We start from the raw sequence: 24,108 nt of genomic DNA, 5'->3' as shown, positions 1-24,108 counted from the left end.
TCTAAGTAGGACAAATGCAGTTGTTGTATTGAAACTGAAGCAAAGCCACGCTGTGATTTGCATGACAGGACTGTGAAATTCTATGAGTTCCGTGAATTCAAAGACCACATTGCGAAAGAGGTTTAGAATAACAATACCTCAATACCTGCCCTGCCAGCAAAGAATGGTTTAATTTCCTGGGCATTTTTAATGAAACACAGCCATGAGCCCTTCGGTAGTGAGCCCTGTGTTATGTTCCAGACCTGGTGTTTAACCTTTAGGGCAGGCCACTTCGTATCTCTTTGTTTCTGCTTATCCATCTGTAAAACGAGAGCGAGCATATTTACCTACCCGGCAGGGTTTTGTGGGACGCAGCCCGCCGCACGTTTCCATTCAGTGACTGCAAACAGTGAGGGCAAAGTGTTCTTGAGGGACACCGGTACCTGGCAGAAATTTACGTACCGCCTGTGAGTGCACAGCACACCGCGTGTGCAGAACTCAGGACCCGTCTCAGCACACCGAGCCCACAGGATCCTCCATTTCCAGCCTCACTCGCAGCAGGAGGACAAACGCTGCAGCTTCAGCCTGCCAGCAGAGCTCCCGCTGCACTAGCAAATCGGTCTGCTCTCCTCAAACCGTCCCTTCACCACCATCCCGGTGCTGTGTGTCTGGAGCTGGGGAGAGGCAGCCGGCGGCCTCTCCTCGTGCTTCGTGGCCACCGAGCACTGCACGATATTAGCTGTCCCATGGGCGGCCAGCACCTTGCCCGGCCTCGGACGGCGGGCAGCGCGCAGGTCGGTCTCCAAGCCCATTCCCACACGGTTTCTTCGCCGATAACATCTCTGGCGGGCGTCGCCCCGTCGGGTACGCTCATCCCCACACCGGAGCACGCGACGCACCGCGATGCCCCTCTCCTTCGCCGCCTCCTCCCCGGCCATACCGCTGCGGCGGGGCCCCTCGTTGGGAGGGGCCGTCCTAGGCCCGCCCCGCCGTCGGGCCGGGAGCGCCGTGCAGCCGGGCCCGGCCCGGCCCCGCGGGGGTGGCGGGGCGGAGGGGGAGGGCCGGGGGCGCCCGGCGGCGCGGAGCCGCTCCCCGAGAGCCGCGTGGAGCAGCAGCGCCTGCGTGCAGCGGCGGCTCTGAGGCCGTCGGCGGCGCGGAGCTTCCGGAGCGGGGGTCTCGTCCCGTCCCGTCCAGACCCGTCCCGTCCCGCCGCTCGCCATGGGCCGCCTCCCGCTCTACCTCTGCTGCTGCCTCGGTAGCTCTCGCCCGGCCCCGCTCCCTCCTATTCGCGTTCCCGCCGCCGTCGGGGCGCGGGGAGCCCCGGTCCGGCGCGGGGGGGGGGCTGAGCTGGGCTCCTTCTGACGGCGGTGCCCCCTTCTCTCTCTTCTCTCCCGCAGCGCTCCGGGTCGCGGTGGCTCAGGAGCCCGAGTACAGCTACGGCTGCGCCGAGGGCAGCTGCTACCCCGCCACCGGCGACCTCCTCATCGGCCGCGCCGCCCGCCTCTCCGCCTCCTCGACGTGCGGCCTCCGCCAGCCAGAGCCCTACTGCATCGTCAGCCACCTCCAGGTGAGCGGCGCCGTGCAGAGCCCAGTGGGGAGCAGCGGGACCGGGGAGCCCCGCGCCGTCGGAGCCCGTTGCGAGGCGGCCCCGTGCCGTGAGGCGAGTCGGTGAGACGGAACGGGCCGCCGTGAGTTCCGTCAGTGCTTTTCCTTTATTTCAGCCTTGCACGCAGCCGTCTAGACAGCTTCCTGATTGCAAGTGGTCTGTAGTGCTCGGCCGCTGCGCCCGTAACATAATTATATTTGTATGGGCTGCGACGGACGGGACGCGAGTGGGGCTGTCGGCTTCATCTGTGGGAAACACAAAGGCCGTTGCTGCTTAAGCTTAAAAGCTCTGCGTTCAGCGGAGATGGAGGATAGGGATGGAATTTCGATAATCGGCAGCTCGGTTATACGGAAAGTAAGGAGATAGCCCCGGGGCAGGGTTGCTGCAGACACAATGGGGGCAGATTCTGCCGCTCTGAAGGAGCACCGCTCCCTCCAGTGCCCGCAGTTACCCAACCTCACCCCGCAGGGTGACGCCGGGCTCAGCGTTGGGATCAGAGTCCCAGGGCATCAGCAAAAAACCCTGCTGCGGCCGAGTAACAAACGCGCTTTGTTGGCTTTTGCCATCCCCAAAATGCTGAGGTGCCGAGGTGCTCTTTATATCCAGAAACACCACTTCGGGAGTTGAGATGTGCCCGCATTACTGATGCCAGGCCCACTCCAGTGTCTGTCTGGTGTGTCTATGCCTACTTCTAAGCTCTGCCAGGCTGTGGGTGCAGGAGCATCTCCTCGTTGCCCTGGGGCTGAGCAAGACTAGTTGCTATGGGATGTGTGGCTTTGCAGCTGCTCAGGGACAGGGATGAAGTCGGTGAGATGGAAAGTTGGCTTGGCACAGACCTGGTGCCCTGGTGTGGTGAGAAGTGCTTGTCCAGCTTCCCAAGTGGCACGCTTGCACCCACTGGGTTTTTTTTGTAGACCGTGCAAGCTGGGTTTGTGGGCACAGCTTGAGATTGCAGTCTGAGGTGAAGTGCTGGTAGAAGCCTGAAAAGTTGGATTCAGAGAGGGGACACTGGTTGCTGAATGCCAGTGGGCTCTGCATGCACTGGAGATGACTCCAAATGTGAAGAACTCACATCCCCGAGTGAACTCCTAAGAGCCACGGCTGTTTCACACATACAGCTTTGTGTGCACGTTTCAGTTCAGGGATTTCTGGAGATGCTGCCTCTGGTTGGGAGCTCTTCTGCCTGCTGGCAGGGATTTCCTGAGCTTTGCAGCTTAGATAGAAAGCATACCACCCATAAAAGTACAGTTTATGGAATTCCTGGCATATTTTCCGTTTGGCGTTTTGCATCAATTTATAAAGGTAAATACACTTATCAATTAATTGAGAAACAAAGCACCACACCTTCAATGCCTCCCAAAGGCAAAATGCATGGAATGTAGTATGAATGAAAAATACTCTTATCTGCAGGAAGCAACTATTGCCCGTGGATAAAATCGGTAATGCTGGTTATCTTGTTGTTTCAGGAGGACAAAAAATGTTTCATATGCGATTCTGAGGACCCCTTCCATGACACTCTCAATCCCGACAGCCATCGCATTGAGAACGTGGTCACCACATTTGCTCCAAATCGTCTGAAGCTTTGGTGGCAATCGGAAAATGGTCTGTGGTGCGGCTGGGAGCTGGGTCTCAGGCGCTTTCCCTTTGTCTGCGGTACCTCCGTGTTTGCTGTTAGCTCAGGGCTGGTAATTACTGCTGAGGAAAGGATCACGCTGTTAGCTGAGAGCTGAGTAAAACGCTGCTTTTGTGTGTCCTGGAGTGGCTGAATATCCGTAACAAAACCCCGTGAGCCCTCCAGGAGTGTTGGAAAGAGCTCTCCCGCCCTAGCGAGAATCCTTTCCTAAAAAGAGAAGTTTCCCAGAGCGGCTCGCCTGTCTCGTGTCTGGGCAGGAGAGCAGAGCAGCCTTCCAGCAGTGCAGATCCTGGGCAGCGCTGCCAAGGAAGGGCTTCACTGCGGGGCTTCCCCGCACTGCCGGGACTGCAGGCTGCTGTCCTGCTGCCACGAGCCTGGGTTCCTGCTCTCATGTGCCAAAGGCTTACACTAATACCAGAAATGAGCCAGCAAGCTAAAAAATTCAACAAGTTGCATGTTAGTTTGGTGGCCTTTATTTATTTTTTGCCCTTCCTCTGCCCTTCTGGCTTTTATGGTTCTGCTTTTGGCATGCTTTTCTATAGAAAGCAAGGCATCTAGATTTTCATCCTGCCCTAAAGCCAGATGGACAGGATGGGATTTCTGCAAATGCGCTGGCAGGAGCTATCTGACTCTGTTAAAATAACATGGTAATATTTGTAACATTTCTGTTGCTTGGTAGAGAAAATTTTTCCCTAAGTCCTTTTTAACTGTATTTGACCATATAGATCAGACTACCGAGCCACTTGTCCTACTGATTCTCTTCTAGCATTCCAAATAATTCATGTTTTTTGCAAAGACTTGGCAGCATCCACACAGAAAAGTTCTTAGCTCATAAGGTCATGAAAATGTCCTTCAACAACGAAAAACAAATGATTCTTTCTGTCCAATTCATGTTTTTCCCCATTCAGGCATGCAACAGAAGAGTACACTGCGGTACACTGCACGTCAAGTCACAACTGGTTGAACATTTAAGCACTTTGTTGGTTTATTCTTTTCATTTTTTATCCTTCCTCCTCTCTGTAGATCTCGCTTGATTTTTTAAAATATTTCTGACTGCAGTGTGGTTGGTACCCGGCTCTTTTGGGAAGTCTTTTATATGACAATATAATATTTGCAACTTGTTGTTTCTGTACAGAGTCCTTGACCATAGGTAGTCACACTGCACCACTTGAAAAACGTTTTGCTTGTCATGATTTCCAAGCCCTTGTGACTGCAAAGCAGGGCTGGGGTGGCTGGTTTGGGAGTACATAAAAAAAGATACCGTGAAGAAACAGTTCTGTGCCCAGATGGACAAGAGAGTTCAGAGAGAGAGAAAAAAGGTGGGAAGCACTCCCCATGAGATGAGATGCTAGATGTCAGGACTGCAGAGGCTCACAGCTGGCGTGCCGCTCTGCGGCTGCAATGTGTGCAGCCTGTGGTGTCCTCACTCCTGCCAGTCTCTGAGCACTGAGCTATGGGTTGGCTGGGTTCTACAGCTACTACTGTCCCGCACCTGGTGCTGTTAGCTACATTACGGTCTGAAGTAAAGGCAGTGCAGGCTCATGCTTTGGGTACAGCGTGTTTTTGTAGGCGATGCACAATAATCCCATGTGTAATGCAGTCTTCAGCAGGTCCATAATGTCTCCTTGTAACTCATTAATGCACTATATCCCTTTTTGATGTTAGAGTCAAGTGGCAAAGAAGAGAATCCCAGTGTCACCAGAGCACAGAGCCTTGGTGAAGTATTGATGCCGAGGCTGCCAAGTGTCCTTCCTTGCTGCACAGTCCCTTTTCTCTGCTTTTGCAGGTCTGGAGAATGTGACAATCCAGCTGAACCTGGAGGCTGAGTTTCATTTCACTCATCTCATCATGACCTTCAAGGTAAGGATGCTGCAGCCTTACCTGTGGTGTGAGCTCTGAACAAAGCCCCATGCGTCTCCTAAAGACAGGGACAAGAGAGTCGTCACAGTCTTTTGGTGTTTGGGACGTGGGCTCCGTATGAGTTGGTTAGCCTGATTTTCAGATCTGTCAACCATTAACTAACTCCTGAAGTTGCTCAGCTATGACTGTGTGGCTTGTGTTGTGCTTAAACATCAAGTGTGTGAGGCTGCAGAAGGAGTTATATAAAATCCAGGTCATTTGTCTCTATGGTGGTTGTGTGTACAGATATTAGCTAGATCATTTAGAAGTGAGGATTTTTCTTTAAAAAAAATTGGCTGTTATCAGCTTTCATTTGGCAAATGGGAAGGTCTTCAGGAAGAAGAAACATCTGTACACAGAGTGTCTTTGTTTCTCGCCAAACAGATGTCTTGGAATGGCAGATTATGTCCTGTACATCCTAAATCACAGGCAAGTGCTAGCAGCAGCCTTCAGCTCGGTTTAGGGGCTGCAGCTCCTGCAAGGCTAAATCCATGCTCTCTACATGTAGACAAATCTCTTAATTTATGCGGAATTGTAGGGGTTGGAAGGAGATCTAGTCTGACCTCCCTGCTATAGCAGGTCCCCTGTGGTAGGCTGCACAGAAAAGTGTCCATATGGGTTTTAATGATCTTCAAGGAAGGAGAATCCACAGTCTCTCTAGGCAGCTTGTTCAACTACCTCTGCTGGACTCTCTCTAGAACATCCCTGTCTTTCTTGCACTGAGTAGCCCAGAACTGGGCACAGCGCTCCAGCTGTGGTCTCAGCAAGGCAGAGCAGGGGGGGAGGATCACCTCCCTTGACCTGCTTGCTGTGCTGTTTTTAACACACCCCAGGAAATCATTGGCCTTCTTGGCTGCAAGGGCACACTGCTGGCTCATGGCCAACCTGTTGTTCACCCAGGTCCTTTCCTGCAGGGATCAGCTTTCCAGGAGAGGCGGTTAGTTTTTCTTGTGAAATCTGCTTGTTTTTGTGACAAGTGGTGGCTGAGGTGGTCTCCTCTGGTCACACTGCATGTCCCTGGCAATGAGGGTTCCCTGAGGAGCCCTGGCCTGGTGCTGGTGGTGCTGGGCTCACTGGGTTCTTGGTCAGGAGGAAGACCAGGGGGAAAAACAATTTTAGTGGTGACTTGTTGTCTTTGTGTGGAAGGCTCTTGAGCTGCATTACCTCTGGTTGGCTTCATTTTCTGTTGGGTGAGATACCAGTTTGTAAGGAGGGTGATATTTTCAGCTAGGAACCAGAAAAAAAAATTGTTTCCAAACATGACTGAGATGTTTTTGTGCTTGGCTCCTTGATGGCTTTCTCTGAATCCATGCTGTTAACGATGCGACTTGTGGCTCTTCTTGATGCAAGTCAGGTATTCATATCTGCATTCTGAAATGCAATTGATTGAAACATTATTATCACAGGCCCATGAGGTCTCCCTGCAGAAGATAGGAGGAGGTATGGCAAGGCAGAAGACTGCTGCTTTTCACAAGCAGTGGAAAAAATCCCTTTGTCTCTGGAGCCCTGCTTTAATCTCTAGTTTTGAGATAGGATTTGAAATCTGAGAAACTTTAAGTTTGGGCACTTAACTGCTTGATCACTGAATGCAGTCTTTTCTAAAGATAGATGATCTTTGATTTGATGTGCGTTGCGTTGAAGATCTGCTTCTGAACAGAAAGTAGGATATCAGCAGTAAAGGGTGAAAGGGCAAATACTCTCTACAGAGAGAGGAGAGATGAAAATCCAGACGTGTTGATTCCTCACAGTTAGAAGTGTTCAATGTAAATGTGAGTAATAGTTAACAAAATACAACCTCCTTTGGTTTTCTCATTACTAGACATTCCGCCCCGCTGCAATGCTGATAGAAAGATCATCTGACTTTGGAAAAACATGGCAAGTATATAGGTATTTTGCATATGACTGTGAGAGCTCATTTCCTGGGATTTCAACTGGACCCATGAAGAAGGTGGATGATATCATCTGTGATTCCCGATACTCCGACATTGAGCCTTCAACTGAGGGAGAGGTCAGATGTTTGTTTTTCAAATGCTTGTTGCATAAATGTCTTCCACACAAATTCAGATTCCCTGAGCCTTCTTTTGTACTGTTTTTCCCCAGGTCATATATCGTGTTTTAGATCCTGCTTTCAGGATTGAAGATCCATACAGTCCAAGAATTCAAAGTATGTATGCACTTATCTTCTAGGCTCATTTGGAAGTATTTCTGTACTTATAGCAGCAATCCACAGTCAATGTCAAACATTAGCCCTCATGATAATTTTGAAGTCATATGAATGCGTTCCTGGTGTGACTTCTTTTCCTGACTCAGTGATCTACTGGGAAATAGCTGTCGGTGTCATCAGCTCATGTGGTCAGTCTTACCACCTTTGTTGTAGTTGGTTCTTTCCGTATTGGTTGAGGAAAAGAGTTTAGTTTAAAGATCCCTCTCTGCAAAATACATGCAATCACCAAGAGAAGCCTTGGAGTGTTATCCTGTAATGGTGCAGTTTTCAGAAAGCAAAGAATCGGAACTAGAAATGTACTTTGATCATTTTGCGTTTTGAGATAAAATCAAGGGTGTTGTGATCTATATTTTAGAATTTAGAACATCTGAATCATGAACATCTGAATCATTTGAGTGACTGGCCCTAGTAAATCTGTGTAGCTGGTCCACACAGATATGACCATAAACCAAAAATGCCTGTAGCAGGTGTGTAGAGTCATTGCAAGCAAGGAAAGCGGAGATATGTGCAGACCTGTTGCTTAGTGTGGTCAAAGTTTAACCTCTTTTGGCATTTGGTTTGAGTAGGGAATGGTTGTGCTTGGCCTTAAAGTTGACCTCTAATTTCATTTTCCTTCTTAGCTTCAGTTCACATCCTTCTGTGCAAAATTAACTGTAGTAGAAGAAAATATCTGAAGTAGGAGAGCATCTGCTAGTTGCTATATTGGTTGAATGTTTTAACCCAAATTTTTAAAAGAGAGAAAGGCTGCTTTCATCAGCTTATTAAATTTGCTGGGAAAATTGGATGTATAAGAAAGAAGAGTATATTTGTGTCTTATTTCCATCTTAGATTTTTATTCAAAAGACTCTTAAAGCTCAAAGTCAGCAGTTGCTTAATATTGATCCCTTCCCTTTCTCCTGCTGTCCACATCTTACACTTGGAACTCCAGCGTCTAGAGAGCCGTTGTCTCATCTGGTGGGGACTGGTGTACGTGCCTTTAATATTTGTGCTCTTGCCTGTGTATGCCTATAGTAAAACAAGCTAGTATTTTTAATTAAGCTTAAACTGGCTTACACAGTATCAGCCTGCAGTAAGTTACTGTAATTTTTAGAAGTGGGGAATATGAAGTGATGTGATATGTAGCATGTAAGAGCTGAAATTAAACCTGATCTAATCTGCCCAAAGGAAGTGTGTTTGGGAAGTCACTGCTGGCTTCCTCCCATTCAGTACAGTATCTGGTAAATAACTCCAAAACATGTTTTTCTGGTGTCCCCTGCAGACCTGTTGAAGATCACAAATCTAAGAGTCAAGTTCACCAAGCTGCACACGCTGGGAGATAACCTCCTGGATTCGAGGATGGAGATCAGGGAGAAGTACTATTATGCCATTTACGACATGGTGGTGCGCGGGAACTGCTTCTGCTATGGCCACGCCAGTGAGTGCGCGCCGGTGGAGGGCTTCAACGAAGAAGTGGAAGGAATGGTGAATATTCCCACTTTTCTCCACATAGCTATTCCTGATTGTGGGTTTCGATTTCTTTTGTTGTTTTAAAGCAATATGGAAACAGTGAGGTGAAAATGTGATAGGAGAAATTTGAGTTCCTCTCCACTCTTCCGTTACCAACAAGAAAACCATTGAAGTCATTCTTTAACAGCAAAGCTATTATCTGTCCTTACTGACATTAATCAAGCACAGAAAGCTTAGATTCAGTGAAATGTTTTAGCATTCATTTTCTAATTATGTTAAAGAGCTGATGGAATTAAAAGGCAGGAAGGTAGAAGGGGAATGTTTCTGTAAGGAGCAGGAGATAAGTGTGTGCTGACATCCTTGCCCTAAAATTGAAGGAAAGAGTGGCCTTAGGGAAAGAAAGTTTCATGAATCAAACAAGATCTGCATTTGTATCAGTCCTTATCAGCTGAGAAGCAATTTGCATAGTTGCAGCCCTGATCAATTAACAGCAAGCTCTGCAGGAAAATTCTGATGCCTGCCTTGTGTGCCATTGTGTGAGTGTCCCATCCCTTCTTGGTTCTGGGTTTCCCCATGATTTTTGTCTAATGAGCAATAATAGCAGGAGTGTTAATGAGTGAGTTATTAACTAGATGAAAATGTGGAGGCATAGGGGAAAGCTGTGTGCTTGCCTCAGGGGCTGCTGGATGTGGGTATTCTCCATTGCTCCTTGTTCTCTGCCAGGGTCTCCACCTGACAGCAGCCCTTTGCCTTAGAGTTGTGGCTCCAGTGCTGGTAGTTCCCATCACCAAAGGCAGTGGCTGTCACACCAACACTGTCTGCTCAGTGCTCGTGTGTTGATGACAAAGCCTTGGCCTGATGGATGAGACCCATCCAAAATGTGGTTATCTTTCCTTTGAGAAGGTATGGCAGCAGTGGGCTAGAGCTGACATGCTGATATGACTTGATGCATGTTAATATTTAATTAACAGCTAATAAATAGCTAATTACTAGCTCTAAGAGGCTTCTGTGACTATTTAGGTGGAACTGTGCTCCCCTTGTTTGTGCCTAAAAGCATTTATTCATGCATGAGTTCCAGTAAGTCTAGGACAGGTTTGTTATGAGGGCATTCTTAATGTAAGCAGGCAAGAGATACTTCTGTGGCCCTTCATTTCCACTTACCTGCATTATATGCTTTATAATGCAAAGACTCCAGAAGTATTTCCACTAGTTGTATTTTGAGTGAATTGGAGAAGCCTGTTTTTTTTCTCCACCCTCCCTGAATTGATTATTAAATCAACTATTTTTTCAATTTTATATATATATATATGTTTTTATTTTAATGACAGGTCCACGGGCACTGCATGTGCAGGCATAATACCAAGGGCTTGAATTGTGAGCAGTGTTTGGATTTCTACCATGACTTACCTTGGCGACCTGCCGAAGGCCGCAATAGTAACGCATGCAAAAGTGAGTTTGGGTCAAACGCAAATGTAAAGCCTGGTGTTGCTCGCTTGTAGCGTTATGCATTGTTGTGTGAGCGACTTGTGGAATCTGTGATGGTGTGTAGAGTTCTGCATGTTCTTCAGTTGACTCGTCTCCTCTGAGGCTACTCTCGATGTTCATCTTTGTCACAGAGTGTAATTGCAATGGCCACTCTGCACAGTGCCACTTCGACATGGCCGTGTACATGGCGACAGGGAACACCAGCGGGGGGGTGTGCGACGACTGCCAGCACAACACGGTGGGGCGCAACTGCGAGCAGTGCAAGCCCTTCTACTTCCAGCACCCAGAGAGAGACCTGCGGGACCCCGACGTCTGCGAGCGTAAGGATGGCCCTGTGCCTGGTGGGATGGATGAGGGGCCTGGGTTGTGGTCCTCAGGGCTTGCTGTCGGAGATTTGGGATTTATCATAGCTGCTGCTCTCTTCCCCCCCCCTCCCTTCATCGCAAAAATCTGGAGGGGAGCTTGGAGGTTAGCTTGGAGGAGTTGAGTGAACCTAGCTGTGTTTTGTTTTCTTCAAGAATCTGCAAATGTATTTGGTGGTTTCATGCTCAACTTGTGTCATCTCTACTCCTTGTGATAACTGTACTCTATGCAGCAGCTGAGTTTATGTTACTCAATGTGAGACTTGGCCTTTTCTGTTGTAGCAGTCAACAAAATGTGTGCAATGCTTCCTTCTTAGCTTGTAATTGTGACCCAGCTGGCTCCCAAAATGGTGGCATATGTGATCGCTACACAGACTTCTCTACGGGCCTCATTGCTGGCCAGTGCCGCTGTAAATTATTCGTCGAGGGGGAACGTTGTGATCTCTGCAAAGAAGGTTTCTATGGACTGAGTGCCGATGACCCAGCGGGCTGTCAATGTGAGTAAAAACATATGTTCCTTTATGTGGGATCAAAAGCTCTTTGAGGTGCTGCTAGCCCTGGGAGAGGATAGTTTTGTGGGGTTGTTTTTCTTCTCCTTTGTTTCATGTTTTGCTAAAGAAAAAAAACATTCTTGTAGATCTGCTGCAGCTTGGAGTCCACTCTCTTCTGAAACTCATCTCCCCAGCTGGTCCTGGGGAATACATGCAGTGGAAGTAGCAGAATTGTATTTCTTTTTAAGTCTCTAAGCCAGAGGAGTTTTACTGGGATGGGTGGTAGGCAAAGTGTGCAATTAATCTCTGACCTGGGAAATTAGGGGAAGCTTTAATATAAATATTTAAATTGGATACTGTAGCTGAAATCCTGTGTTTTGACCTGCCTGTTTGTATTTCCCAATCCAGCTTGTGCATGTAATCCTCTGGGTACCCATCCTGGAGGGAATCCTTGTGATTCAGAGACAGGAAACTGCTATTGTAAGCGCCTGGTGACAGGAAAGCAGTGCAATCAGTGCCTGGTAAGTAGATTACTGTAAGAATAATGACGAGACACTGGTGTGAGGGATGCTAGCAGGCAGGCGTCTGGCATGTGGGCTGGTGTCGAGAGCCGTGAAGCTATGTTACAGGGAGGGAGTTGTGTGCTGGGGGTGAGTTGAGGCAGGTGAGAGCATCTGGAAATTAATTCCTGTTACTTCATTGTGTTCAAGGAGTGAGATGTTAGGATAACTGTTGTGGTTGCTCTGTGATAATGTGGGTCTGGGGCAGTTCTGCCTGAGCCCTTGTTGGGGTGAAAGGTAAAATGGACTGAGAAGCAAAAGATAAGATTTTCTATACTGGCCATTTCTTAGACAGGGATTAATTGCTACACATACATTTCCATACAGTGTTTGTATGCACTGGAGTGTTATAGAAACACGCTGTCTAATAAAGGGATATGTTTGTATAAACACTGACAGGCTCTCTTATCTGACAATAAACTATGGAAAAGCTAAACAAGGCTGTCTGTCTGCCTTTCCGCTGAGCAAGCCGTGGAGGAACAGCCCTACAAAGACATAGCCCAGCACAAAGCCCTGCTGGCCCTTATGCTACTCTCTGCTTGGGTGCAGTGAGCTGGGCTGCAGTTCTGAAGCCCTTTGTGGGTCAGTAGCCTGCACCCAGACTGGTTTAAATGATGCGGTAGGAGTGAAGTAAAGAAGATTGAGTCCTTTGGAAGTTATTTTTTAAAGTTTGGTGGAAAAGGATTTTATTTCTCAAGCCTCTGGGCCACTTGGAAGATTGGAGGAGAGCAGATGGAGAAGTTTTGTTGATGGTTGTGGCTTTTCAAGGGGCCAACCAGGAGTGGCTCACATTGTGCGCTGCAGAACGTGGCTGTGGGCTGCATGTGATTACATCAGTGATATCTCGTCTTGCAGCCTGAGCACTGGGGCCTGAGCAATGACATGGATGGATGTCGACCCTGTGACTGCGACCAGGGAGGAGCACTGCATAACAAGTGAGTTCCACCCCCAGTTCTCTCTTTTAATCACTCACCCCAGCGAGGTTTGCCCCATTTGCAATCACAACACCTTCAAATTTTCTAGAGGGCAGTGCTTGGGATCATCTTTCTGCTCCTGTGTGCAGAAAATGGCAGATCTTGATTGCTGCAGGGGGTGGTAGAGGCATCTGTGCTGAGCTGGCTCTTGGTCTGGCCTGCACGTTGGCCCTTTAGCCAGTCTGTCTGTCCATCAGCACCGGAGAGGCATGCCAGCAGTACAGTATGCCAGCAGTACAGTACTGCTGCACTGCTCCTGCAGCACTGCATGGGGCAAGTAGGTCTGCACGTGTCCATTGGGGAAGTGGGGGTTGTTCAGAAACTTGGGTTTTGGAGATGCATCCATTAGTAAGAGTATGGGAAGCCCTGGCTTATATACCTGTCAGTGCAGGGATTTCAGGTAACCAGACCTCTCATCAGAGCAGCTTTCCCTGCATTGGGTGCATGGCTTTTCTACAGTGACATATTTCTGTGCTCTCTTTTGTCTTTCCTTCCCTCCACAAACCCTTTGAAATAGTTTGCTTTTGTCTGAAACCACAGCAGTTTCCCGAGGGGGTGGATTAATGCCACTCTCCTGGGGTTTTTTCCTTCTGCTGCCTGCAGCACCTGGGCAACCACACCTTGCCCCAAACTCCTTTCCACACAAAGCACAGAGGTTGCAGCTTGGGCATGGGAGCTATTAACATCCCCAGAGGGGAAACTTTCTTGCTCCCCTTCTGGAGCACTTTGGCATCTGAAAGCAAACACTGTTGAAATGTATGTCCATAGTTTCAAAACTGATTTCAGGTATAAACTACTTTCAGTCTTAAAAAAGCCAGGAGATTTTCCATGAAAACACAGAAGGTTTTGATTTCAGAAAGGTTTCTATATTAAATTGAAATGTAAGGAAAGGAACATTTTTATTGGACCAAGAAACTTTCCTATGAAAAAGTATGACCAGACCCCATGAAAAATAAAGAACCCCCAAGTTCTTCATAATGCGGAGCAGACACTGGGAGCAGTGAAGCTACAAAAGGTCATTTTGAAATAAAGCTATACAGAGAAAATGTCTTGTTACAAAGGGAATGGACAGACCTTCTCCATCCCTCCAGCAGTGTCTCAGTCTGTCCCACATCTTTGTGTCCACCCAAATCTGAATAAGATGTGTGTGGTTCTGCCCTGAGCAGAGCTGCCTATGGGCAGCCTTTTGGGATGTGCTTTGCTAAGTACAAGAGCAGCTCAGCATCCCAGGCATGCAGAGTCGTGCATGTTCTTGCTCTGCCCAAGCCCAGATGAGCAGATAGCTGCATGCATGGCCTGTGAGCCTGGAGTTGAAGGACAGACTTGCCTTTTGGCTGTGTTTGGCTTTGTAAGCAAGCAAAGCAAAGCACTCCCAGAACCGCTGTGTGGCCCCAGGGATCTGTAACATTCAATCCTCTCAATATCTAAACAGAGGAAACCACATGCAAGCTGTCTGTTGGAAATGGTCCTGGCCTGTTCTCACTCCTCGCCTGTACCCAGGAGCACAGCTGGAGTGAACCATGGCTGTGCCTGGGACCAGGCTGATGTTCTGTCAGTGCAGATGAGCCAGCTCAATCTGTCTTAGCCAAGCTGTGCTGTGCATTCACTGCTTTTCTGTTTTAGCTGCTCAAGTGAATCTGGTCAATGTGAGTGCCGGCCCCACATGTTTGGACGTCAGTGCAACCAAGTGGAGCCTGGATATTACTTCATCTCGCTTGACCACTACATCTACGAGGCCGAGGAAGCCAACCTGGGTCCTGTGAGTAGCAGCTGGAGTGTGCTGGTCTGTGGGAAAGCTCTGTTTCGCAATTTGGGTGTTGGAAAGAGGCTGTTTTATAATGTCAGTGTTGCGCAAAGACAATGTGGAGTTGTGCCAGATGGAGCACTGCCTGCTCCTCCTTGTTTAGTCGTATCGATAAATTATGTAGTGTTTTAGGCAGGAAACTCCCATTTTCCTTTTTTGATCTGTTTCTTTGATCATGACTATATAGTTCATTTTCTGTCTGCACCCTTCTTACCCACTGCATATGCACCCACCTCTCTTTGCCCTCTTACCTCGAGTGTGGTGGAATACCAATGCTGGATTTTCCTCTCGGTGTCACTGACACCTGGAGGGAGCAGCATACACATTCAAGCACTTTGCTGTGTGATTTAGAGTTCCTGTACATTAGAGAGATTTTTTTAATTAATGACTAAATAAGTGGTTAATTGTGCAAAACATTGATTTGTAAGTGATGTTATGTCCAGTTTGTTTTAGTCACTCATGAGGTACATCAGGCTCTCTGGCTCCTTCCAATTCCTGAGCACACAGCCTTGCTTTTAATTCATTTACAGAGGCCAGATAATTACATCGATTACTTTTGCCTCCAGCAAGGACAAGGGACTTCTCCTCCTGAGATAATGAGTGCTCTGAGGCACCAGATCCTAGTCTGCCTGGGGCACTGTTTCCTAATTTATTTGTTTCAGGCAGAATGTCAGGTTTCAAGCCAGGGCAGAACATTTTGCCTGCCAGATATCTGTGCTAGATAGCATCAAGCACAACTTGGCCAGCAGCAGGGTGTGCTTGCTGGCACGTGTTTGGGTGCATTTGTCTTTCCAGCTGGAGGGGTGGTGCTGGAGGTCCCAGGTATTTGGGGCAAGAAGCTCAGCCTGAAGAGCTGCCTCGCCAAGCTGGGAAGTGAGCTGTTGCTTGGCTTTGCAAACCTGCAGAACAAACCATTTTAAACAGTGCTGATATTGGGCAAATAAAACTTTGTTATTAATCTGCTGGCAGAATAAGATCTGAATGCTCAGGTACGGCCCCAGCACAAGATGAAACAAAATGGCATGGAGTTTTAGGGGTTTTCAGGCAGTCACAAGTCCCTGTGCACAATCCCTGCACACTCTCACTTATGTTCCTCCTGCAGTCCTTTGTGGGAGCTCCGTCCCTTTGTTCAAAGCCAAAGGGTAATAATTTATAGCTTGGCTCACTTCAAAGGGTGTGAGAATACATGAGGGAGCAAGCTGGAGTGACAGATATATTGACATTTCCTTTCATTTTGTCCCTTTCTACTGAAGCAGCTTTCATACGAATGCTCAGGATGTTGTTTTATAGCAAGAACTATTCATGGATGCAGATATATTTGAAACAGGAAATTTGAACATCACAGCTTTCCCCTTTCTGTTAACTTTTTCCTCTTCCTTGCTTAATAGAAAGAGAAACTTAAAAAACTGACATCTCAGACTGAAAGGAGTAGCCAGCATCAGCTGGGATGTTTAATGTCTAGAGGTGTTTAGGATCTCTGTTACTTAGTGACACCTTGTTAATGACAGCTGTGACTTGCTTTCAGATGTTATGCTAGGCAGTGGTTTGGTTTGGCCTGGCCCAATGTAATCAGGAAGCAATTAGCACTCAGACTGGGAGTCAGCAGAGCAGTTCTGTGCCACTGCAGTAAATTCTACTGCTACAAATGTGGTGAGAAAGTTATTACAGCAGTCCAGTTACATTCTGCACTGGTGCAAATCATACATCTGTGTAGGGTGAACTAGATGCTGTAGGTGGTCAGTGAGTTACTCCCAGCAAGATTTTAGATTTTATTTCCCACAGTAACAGGTAAGTGGGTGAAGACTTGTGCAGAGTTGTTTTATCTTTCTTTCTCTCAATACACAGACATATGGAAGGTGTCTCTGCCCATGATAGGGAGTAGGAACTAGATGATTTTTAGGGCCCCTTCCAACTCCAACCATTTTTTGAATGGGTAGGCAGTGGTGTTCATACACACATGTTTAAGGGAGAGAGTTCGTATTCTCTGGGATGCAAATGATGTGGCAATCCAGAAGTAATCCATCCATAGAACTTCATGTCCTCCAGTGGGGCTCACAAATTCTGTGTATTGGTACTAAAAGCTCTCTTTCCTGTTTCTGTAGGGAGTAAACATAATTGAGCGCCAGTCCACACAAGACCGCACGCCGTCGTGGACAGGCGTAGGATTTGTGAGGGTCCCTGAGGGGGCATACCTGGAATTCTACATCGACAACATCCCCTACTCCATGGAGTACGACATCGTGATCCGCTACGAGCCCCAGGTGGGTCACTGCTCTCTGGTACCTGCTTGGTATCCCAGTGTATGGCCAATGGGAGCCCAGGGCTTCCTGGAAGCATCAAGACTCGCAGACAAGGATGGCAGCTTAGTTAAGTGTTTGAGATGCACAACAATCCAGAAGGATTTTTACTGTCTCTGCTATTATTTACTTTACAGTTTTAAAAAGCGTCATTATTGTGTGTTGAGACAGCTGTTTAATAAGCAAATTAAAAATGACAAATCATAGAATCATAGAATCACCAAGGTTGGAAAAGACCTAAAAGATCATCCAGTCCAACCGTTCACCTATTACCAATAGCTCCCACTAAACCATGTCCCTCAACACAGCATCCAATCTTTCCTTGAACACCCCCAGGGTCGGTGACTCCACCACCTCCCTTGGCAGACTATTCCAGTGCCTGACCACCCCTCAGAACAGATTAGAATATGAATTTGATATCAGTCAGACAGACTTGCAATGAGTAGAAATGCTGTTACACAGCTTAGGAGACAAATTGTCCATCTTGGATGTTGAACACCTGCTGCTAAGAGTTTGTGAATAGTTATTTTTGACTGTGGTGTTTCACAGCAGAGGGAGGTCAAGAGAAATACTCACAATAAAAGATGTTCCTTACCTAAAGTTTGGCAGTAGCTGACTGTGGAGAAAAGCTGGCTCAGGTCTGGTATACAGATGTGAGGAAAGCAGAGGCGAAATCCCTCCCTCCCACTGATATCAGGATTTGAGTTGTGTTTTTTTAGGATGGAGGAGGAAGCTGGAGCTCCTGCCTCTCCCTGACTCAGCCCAATCCCACTGCCAGCAGATGCCCCAGTGGTGCTGGAGCTTCTGCCTCTTCCTGTCTGCAGCTGTTCCTTGCCTCAGTGCTGGATGCTTCCAGGACTGCTTAACTTTGCTTAACGTTGATCAGCCTTTCTTTTTGACTTCACCAGTTGCCAGATCAGTGGGAAAAAGCTGTGATCACTGTGTCGCGCCCAGGCAAGATTCCCGCAGGTAGCCGGTGTGGCAACACGGTTCCTGATGACGATAATCAGGTTGTCTCATTGCCACCTGGCTCCAGGTTAGTATAACTGAGTAGACCAAAACCAGAAAAAAGGCCAGGTTGCAACTTGACCAAAAGCAGGATGCTGTGAGGCATCTGTATCTTCATACCTTCCCCTGCAGTTTGGAATGAGTTTGTCAAAGCGGTCTCAGTATAGCTGAAATAGAGTTGTCATGTTATCAGCTTGCCTTGGCCTCTATGAAAGCGAAATTTAATTTCCAGTGGGTTATAAAAAATGAATTTAGTATTGTGCCTGCAGTCAAAAGCTTTTAAGTTTACTCTTGTTGTCTGAAAAAAAAACGTGTTTGTACAGCCTGCGAGTGGACATCACTGTTACTCTTTACCTTGCCGATAAGTTTTTCCGGTTCTGACTTGCACAAGCCTCCAAAACAGCTCCTTCACATTGTAGCTTTTGTTCTGCTCATTCTTGGCTGCTCGCCATTATCTCAATTGCTTTATGGGGGCCACCTGAGATGCCTTACAGTGCTGGTTGTTTCAAGTGAGAAATGTTTCCTGTTCTCAATCCAGATATGTTGTTCTCCCACGACCGGTCTGCTTTGAGAAGGGGCTGAACTACACCATCCGCCTGGAGCTGTCCCAGTACTCCTTGGTGGAATCTGAGATGGAGAACCCCTACACACTCATTGACTCTGTAAGCAGAAATTTCCTAGGGGATGCTCTGATGGAAATGTGTTTTTAAAATCCTGAAAGTTTGCGTTTCTTTTGGGATGCATCTGTGTAAATGCAGAATGCTACCTTATGAAGTTGTTGCTTAAGGCTGAGTCCAGATTTTAAACAGATTTCTTCAGGCACAAAGTGTGTATATTGCCCTTCTGTGCACAAAGGCTTTGGTTGTCTTTTACTGGACCACAGATCCGGACTTTCACAGTGCATCCAACTCTTTCTTCTGAATGAATAGAATTGGTAATAGGAAAACTGTGCCACGAAGAAAGTGTAATAGTTCTCTATAATTGTTCATTGCTTTTCTTCCAATTTCTGTCTACCTGTTTGGTTTCTGGGCTAAAAAGCATAATGGGAAGTGGGATAGTAGCATGTTTTCGCAGTTTTGGTGGAGGCTATTTATAAAAAATGACACAGTGCCTCTATGAAATTCCTCTATAGCTTGTCCTCATGCCGTACTGCAAATCACTGGAAATATTCACCGTGGGAGGCTCAGGTGAAGATGTGGTCACCAACAGCGCTTGGGAAACGTTCCAGAGATACCGGTGTCTGGAAAACAGCAGGAGCGTTGTGAAAACTCCAATGACAGATGTCTGCAAGAACATCATCTTCAGCATTTCTGCCCTATTGCACGAGACTGCCTTGTGTATGTAACCACCTGCTTAATAGAGCAGACTGCACCTGGAAGCTTGATGGTGCTTCCAGGTGTGCACAGGAAGTGTGGGGTGTGTGCTGCGCCATGATGCTCACTGCTCTCGGTGCTTCTCTTCTTTCTGCCCAGCCTGCCAGTGTGACCCCCAGGGCTCACTGAGTTCAGTGTGTGACCCCAACGGAGGACAGTGCCAGTGCCGTCCCAATGTGGTTGGAAGACAGTGCAACAGATGTGCACCCGGCACCTTTGGATTTGGGCCGAGCGGATGCAGGCGTACGTGAGACGTTGTGCCCTGGGCTGGGCTGCTGATGGTAGAGCACTGGCCACCAAAACGCACCAAAACCCTTTCATGCTCTCCTTGCAGCTTGTGAGTGCCACCTACGAGGCTCATACAACTCATTCTGTGATGCGGAGACGGGCCAGTGCCACTGCTTCCCTGGTGTGTATGGACGGCAGTGTGACCGCTGCCTGCCTGGATTCTGGGGCTTCCCCAGCTGCCAGCCCTGCCACTGCAACGGCCACGCCGATGACTGCAGCCCCTACACTGGAGAGTGCCTGCACTGCCGGGACCACACAGCTGGCCCCAACTGCGAGAGGTACTTGTGGCCTTACAGCAGTCACAGCCAGCAATGCCTTTGCTGTGAAATGCAGAATATGTGGGGGGAAGTGAGTCCTTATGCCAGAGGAGGAATGGAGGGGGGGACCACACTGCCCATAGCTTCCCGTTTCACACCAGGCTTTCCCAATTGAAACCCTCCTGAGAATCATAGAATCATTAAGGTTGGAAAAGACCTCAAAGATCATCTAGTCCAACTATCAACCCATCACCACCATGCCCACTAAAACGTGTCCTTAATTGCCTCATAGAATTATAGAATGGTTTGGGTTGGAAGGGACCTTTAAGATCTAGTTCCAACCCCCCCACCTATAGGCAGGGACACCTCCCTCTAGACGAGGCTGCTCACCCTTGAATGCCTCTGGGATTCAAGGTGGGAAGCTGGGATGGGTGGGAGCATCCATAACTTCTATGAGCAACCTGTTCCAGTGTCTCACCACCTTCACAGTAAAGAATTTCATCCTAATATCTTGTCTAAATCTACCCTCTTCCAATTTAAAGTAATTTCCCCTTAGTTTAAAGCCATCTACCCATTTTTTGAAAACCTCTGGGGATAATGACTCCACTACCTCCCTGGGCAACTTGTTCCAGTATCTCACTACTATTTCTGAGAAGAAATGTCTCCTAATATCCAACCTAAACCTCCCCTAGTGCAACTTGAGGCCATTCCCTCTCATCCTATTCTGTTACCTGAGACCCCCACCTCGCCAGTCTCCTTTCAGCTGTAGAGAGCAATAAGGTCTCCCCTGAGCCTGCTCTTCTCCAGACTGAAGCATCCCAGTTCCCTCAGCTCCCCATCAGACCTCTGCTCCAGACCCTTCAGTTCTGTTGCCCTTCTCAGGACACGCTCCAGGACCTCAATGTCTTTGTTGTAGTGGAAGCATCTGCCACGCGTCTCCTGCTCTTAGCCTGGCATGAGACAGCTGCTCAGAGTGTGCATGGCACAGGAGGATTGCAAGGGTCTATTTGCCCTTGGAGTCTTCACCTTCTTTCAGTGTTTGAGCTTAATTTATCCATCCATCTGCCTGTGGTCCCCTGTATGCTGTCTACCCCATCACACAGGTGCGAGGCTGGCTACTACGGAGACCCCATCCTGGGCTCAGGAGACCACTGCCGCCCCTGTCCTTGCCCCGACGGCCCTGAGAGTGGACGCCAGTTTGCCAGTGGCTGTTACCAGGACCCGGTCACCCTGCAGGTCGTGTGTGTCTGTAGCACAGGCTATATAGGTAGGCTGCCTGTGTCTTGAGCGCAATCCAGTGAGCGTCTCCCCATCTAACAGCCCTTATTGCCATTTATGGGGCTGTGTGCTCTTGAGCCGTGATGGTAATTCATGTCGTGCTGTTTGTTCAAACAGGCAGTCGCTGTGATGAATGTGCGTCTGGCTTCTTTGGCAGCCCCGATGAGGTCGGTGGTGCCTGCCAGCCCTGCCAGTGCAACAACAACATTGACACCACCGATCCTGAGGCCTGCGACAAGAGGACAGGGACGTGTGTCAAGTGCCTGTACCACACAGAGGGTGAAAACTGCCATCTCTGTAGGCAGGGCTACTATGGGAGTGCCCTGCAGCAGGACTGCAGAAGTGAGTGGGGAGATGTACCAAACAATGACAGAGCTCTTTATAATTGACCAAGACCCTTGTAGGGGGTGGGAAAATGGAATTACCTCCTGCTGGGCTTGTGTGCAGCTGTGTGTTCAGAAAGGGGAGAAGGGGCAGCGGTTGCATGTGCTGAAAGGATAGGGCTTTGGACAGAGGAGCATTCCTTGCCCTCTTGTTAGTGCTCTTTGTTTTCCTCTTATCTGCAGATCATCCCTGGTGGGGTGAGATTTGGCTTTTGTTTACACAAAGATTCCTGCAGATGTGACTGATCAGCAGGAGCCTGCCTCGGAAGCTCTCTCTGCTCGCCTGGTGGCCCAGCACAGCCCTGCCTGCTCCTCTTCATAGCAGGAGTGGGATGGGGACAATTTGCTGCTTCTCCCCATCCAGCACAGCACGCAGGTCCTGCTCTGCTGCATGTGTCCCTGGTTGCTCTGAGCAGATCTGACTTGCATCAAGCTGATAGGAGCCAGGAAGATCTGGGCCTCTTTTGTAAAGGAAGGGATGAGAAGAGTAGGAGGCTGGAGGCCACAGTGACCCGTTGCAGGCCTCCAGCCACAACGCATGCATTGGGGCAGTGGCTGTAGAAGTGGCCATCTTGGGACCCAGGGGGGCTGAGGGGTGCACACCACCCTGCTGTGCCACTCACCCAAACTGCCACCTCTTCTCTTGGCAGAGTGCGTCTGCAACTACCTGGGCACTGTGCGGGAGGACTGCGATGACGCGGAGAACTGCCGCTGTGAGGCGGCCACAGGGCAGTGCCGCTGCCTGCCCGGTGTGGTGGGGCAGACCTGCGACCGCTGCGCACCCCACACCTGGAGGCTGGCCAGCGGCACCGGCTGCGAGCCCTGTGACTGTGACGCTGCCCGCTCCCTTGGGCCGGCCTGCAATGAGGTGAGAAGGCTGCAGGGAGCCGTGAGGGGATGTGTTTGGTGGTCCTGGGCTATGAGGTGTTGGAGCCATGGGTCGCCCCGCTTGCATGGCAACCAGGGGCTGTGGGATGAGGTGTGAGGGAGATAGGGGATAAAGTTACCTTAGATAGTTGCAGCATGTTGGCCATCGCCACAGCCTGCTGCCCAAAACCACCAGGAGCTTGGTCAGAGGGCTGGGGCAGCTCTCCTGTGAGAAGCGTCTGAGAGGGCTGGGGCTGTTCAACCTGGAGAGGAGAAAGCTCCGGGGAGACAATATTGTGATCTTTCAGTACTTAAAGAAGGCCTGTGGGGGAGATGGAGAGAGACTTTTTGCCAGGGCCTGTAGTGACAGGGCAGCAGACAAAGATTTTAAGCTAAAGGATGTAGAATTAGATTAGACAGAAAGAAAAAATTCTTTACTTAGAGGGTGGTGAGGCCCTGGCACAGCTGCCCATAGAAGCTATGGGCGCCCCATCCCTGGAGGTGTTCAAAGCCAGGTGGGACGGGGTCCTGGGAAGCCTGGTCTAGGGAAGGTGTTGCTGCCTATGGCAAGTGAGCTGGACTCAGTGATCTTAAAGGTCCCTTCTCTGGCTCTGCTAGTGATGTCCATGTAGCTACAGGTGCTGGGTTTGGGAGGGTAAGAACCTTTGGGCTGTGGTGACCACGCTGAGGCGGCTGTATCCCTGTTTCCGGCAGTTCACAGGGCAGTGCCATTGCATGCCGGGCTTCGGAGGCCGGAGCTGCCGGGAGTGCCAGGAGCACTTCTGGGGTGATCCAAATGTGGAGTGCCAAGGTGAGTCCAGTACTCTGTAGTCTTCCCACCTCAGGAGAGAGGGAGTTTAATGGGGTCCACCTCAATGCTTTGATGCCCTCCTGGTGATGTGGCATGAGCCTGGGGCAGTATTTATGTGGGTTTCTGTGTGTCTTATTGGACTCTTCCGTAGAAACAGACATCTCTGTTAAGAAAGGAGTTATTCTCTGACCTTTACTTTGCAATGCTGGTAGGTAGACTAACCTGGTTAGAAAAGCCTCGTTTGGGTTTGAAGATTGATCTGGAAGTATGTTTCTTTGTGTTTTGATTTTACTTAGTAGAAGACTCCTGTCCCTGTTTGCGCTGTGTGAGGGAGACTGGCTGACAAAGTAAGGTTTTTGACTTGGGAGATTTTCCTTTTATTTCAGGTTAAAACAGAAGAGAGAGTAGAGACCATATAGCTAGTTAGCTGTAGCTGCATATGCGAAAACAAAGTGCAGTGAAGTCGGTTGTTTAGAAAACTGGATTCTCTCTGTCCTTTCATTATAAACAAGTCTGTTCATTAGCTGAAAAAGAAATTTCAAACACTGTCCAGACCAGAACAAACTTGTATCTCTGATGTGTTCAAATAGGAGTCTTTGCCAGGAGGGTTTGCAATTGATTAAGGTATTTTTTCCTGCAGGGAAGAATGTGTTTGCTGTGGTCTTAATAAATCCTTTACAATAGGGACACCTCAGCACCCATTATCTGAGCACTTAGGAGGGTCACAGGCACCTGGTTAATGCTGCAGATGAAAGAGCTGGGAATTGTCCTGGTTCCTGAGTGCATATTAGGTTTCTCTGTTCAGAGGCTGCGTGTGTTCTGGCAGTGCTGGCTGCCTCGTGATGCTGCAGAGTAGTGGTTGTCTCCTGGTATCAGCTGTCTCCATCAGAGTTTATTGATGGAGTCCATCTGCATACCTTATCAGCATGATTTTGCTGCGTACCAACATTTCTGACCTCTCATCAAGTTTCTGCTGCCTTTTGAGCATGTGGAAACCTGCTTTTAACCTTTCTGAAGTAGAAAGAGGATGTATTCCTTGGAACCTATTTTTTTCCACGAAAGCACTACAATTTCCTTCAAATC

At 48.6% G+C, this 24,108-nt stretch overlaps 1 protein-coding gene across 1 annotated transcript in view; it reads left to right on the top strand.

The window, feature by feature from the left end:
• Positions 1-1,139: 1,139 nt before the first annotated feature.
• The window catches only part of LAMB1 (laminin subunit beta 1), a 41,113-nt gene continuing 18,144 nt past the window's right edge, over positions 1,140-24,108 (top strand). Inside the window, exons 1-23 of the mRNA XM_042872431.1 lie at positions 1,140-1,234; positions 1,377-1,546; positions 3,052-3,187; positions 5,005-5,078; positions 6,937-7,125; positions 7,218-7,281; positions 8,600-8,802; positions 10,116-10,236; positions 10,404-10,592; positions 10,952-11,131; positions 11,534-11,646; positions 12,541-12,620; positions 14,283-14,418; positions 16,566-16,724; positions 17,669-17,796; positions 18,307-18,430; positions 18,901-19,105; positions 19,241-19,384; positions 19,476-19,707; positions 20,790-20,953; positions 21,082-21,306; positions 21,998-22,215; positions 22,929-23,025. Coding sequence (XP_042728365.1) covers positions 1,198-1,234; positions 1,377-1,546; positions 3,052-3,187; positions 5,005-5,078; positions 6,937-7,125; positions 7,218-7,281; positions 8,600-8,802; positions 10,116-10,236; positions 10,404-10,592; positions 10,952-11,131; positions 11,534-11,646; positions 12,541-12,620; positions 14,283-14,418; positions 16,566-16,724; positions 17,669-17,796; positions 18,307-18,430; positions 18,901-19,105; positions 19,241-19,384; positions 19,476-19,707; positions 20,790-20,953; positions 21,082-21,306; positions 21,998-22,215; positions 22,929-23,025 — 3,388 coding nt within the window. The 5' untranslated portion in view covers positions 1,140-1,197. The remainder of the gene's footprint in view (positions 1,235-1,376; positions 1,547-3,051; positions 3,188-5,004; positions 5,079-6,936; positions 7,126-7,217; positions 7,282-8,599; positions 8,803-10,115; positions 10,237-10,403; positions 10,593-10,951; positions 11,132-11,533; positions 11,647-12,540; positions 12,621-14,282; positions 14,419-16,565; positions 16,725-17,668; positions 17,797-18,306; positions 18,431-18,900; positions 19,106-19,240; positions 19,385-19,475; positions 19,708-20,789; positions 20,954-21,081; positions 21,307-21,997; positions 22,216-22,928; positions 23,026-24,108) is intronic.

Source organism: Lagopus leucura, unplaced genomic scaffold (assembly GCF_019238085.1).
Source record: "Lagopus leucura isolate 7727_CA_CO unplaced genomic scaffold, USGS_WTPT01 Super-Scaffold_100008, whole genome shotgun sequence".
In the NCBI taxonomy this organism is placed as follows: domain Eukaryota; kingdom Metazoa; phylum Chordata; class Aves; order Galliformes; family Phasianidae; genus Lagopus; species Lagopus leucura.
Note: the sequence above shows the minus strand (reverse complement) of the source record. Positions and strands in the feature narration are given on the sequence as shown.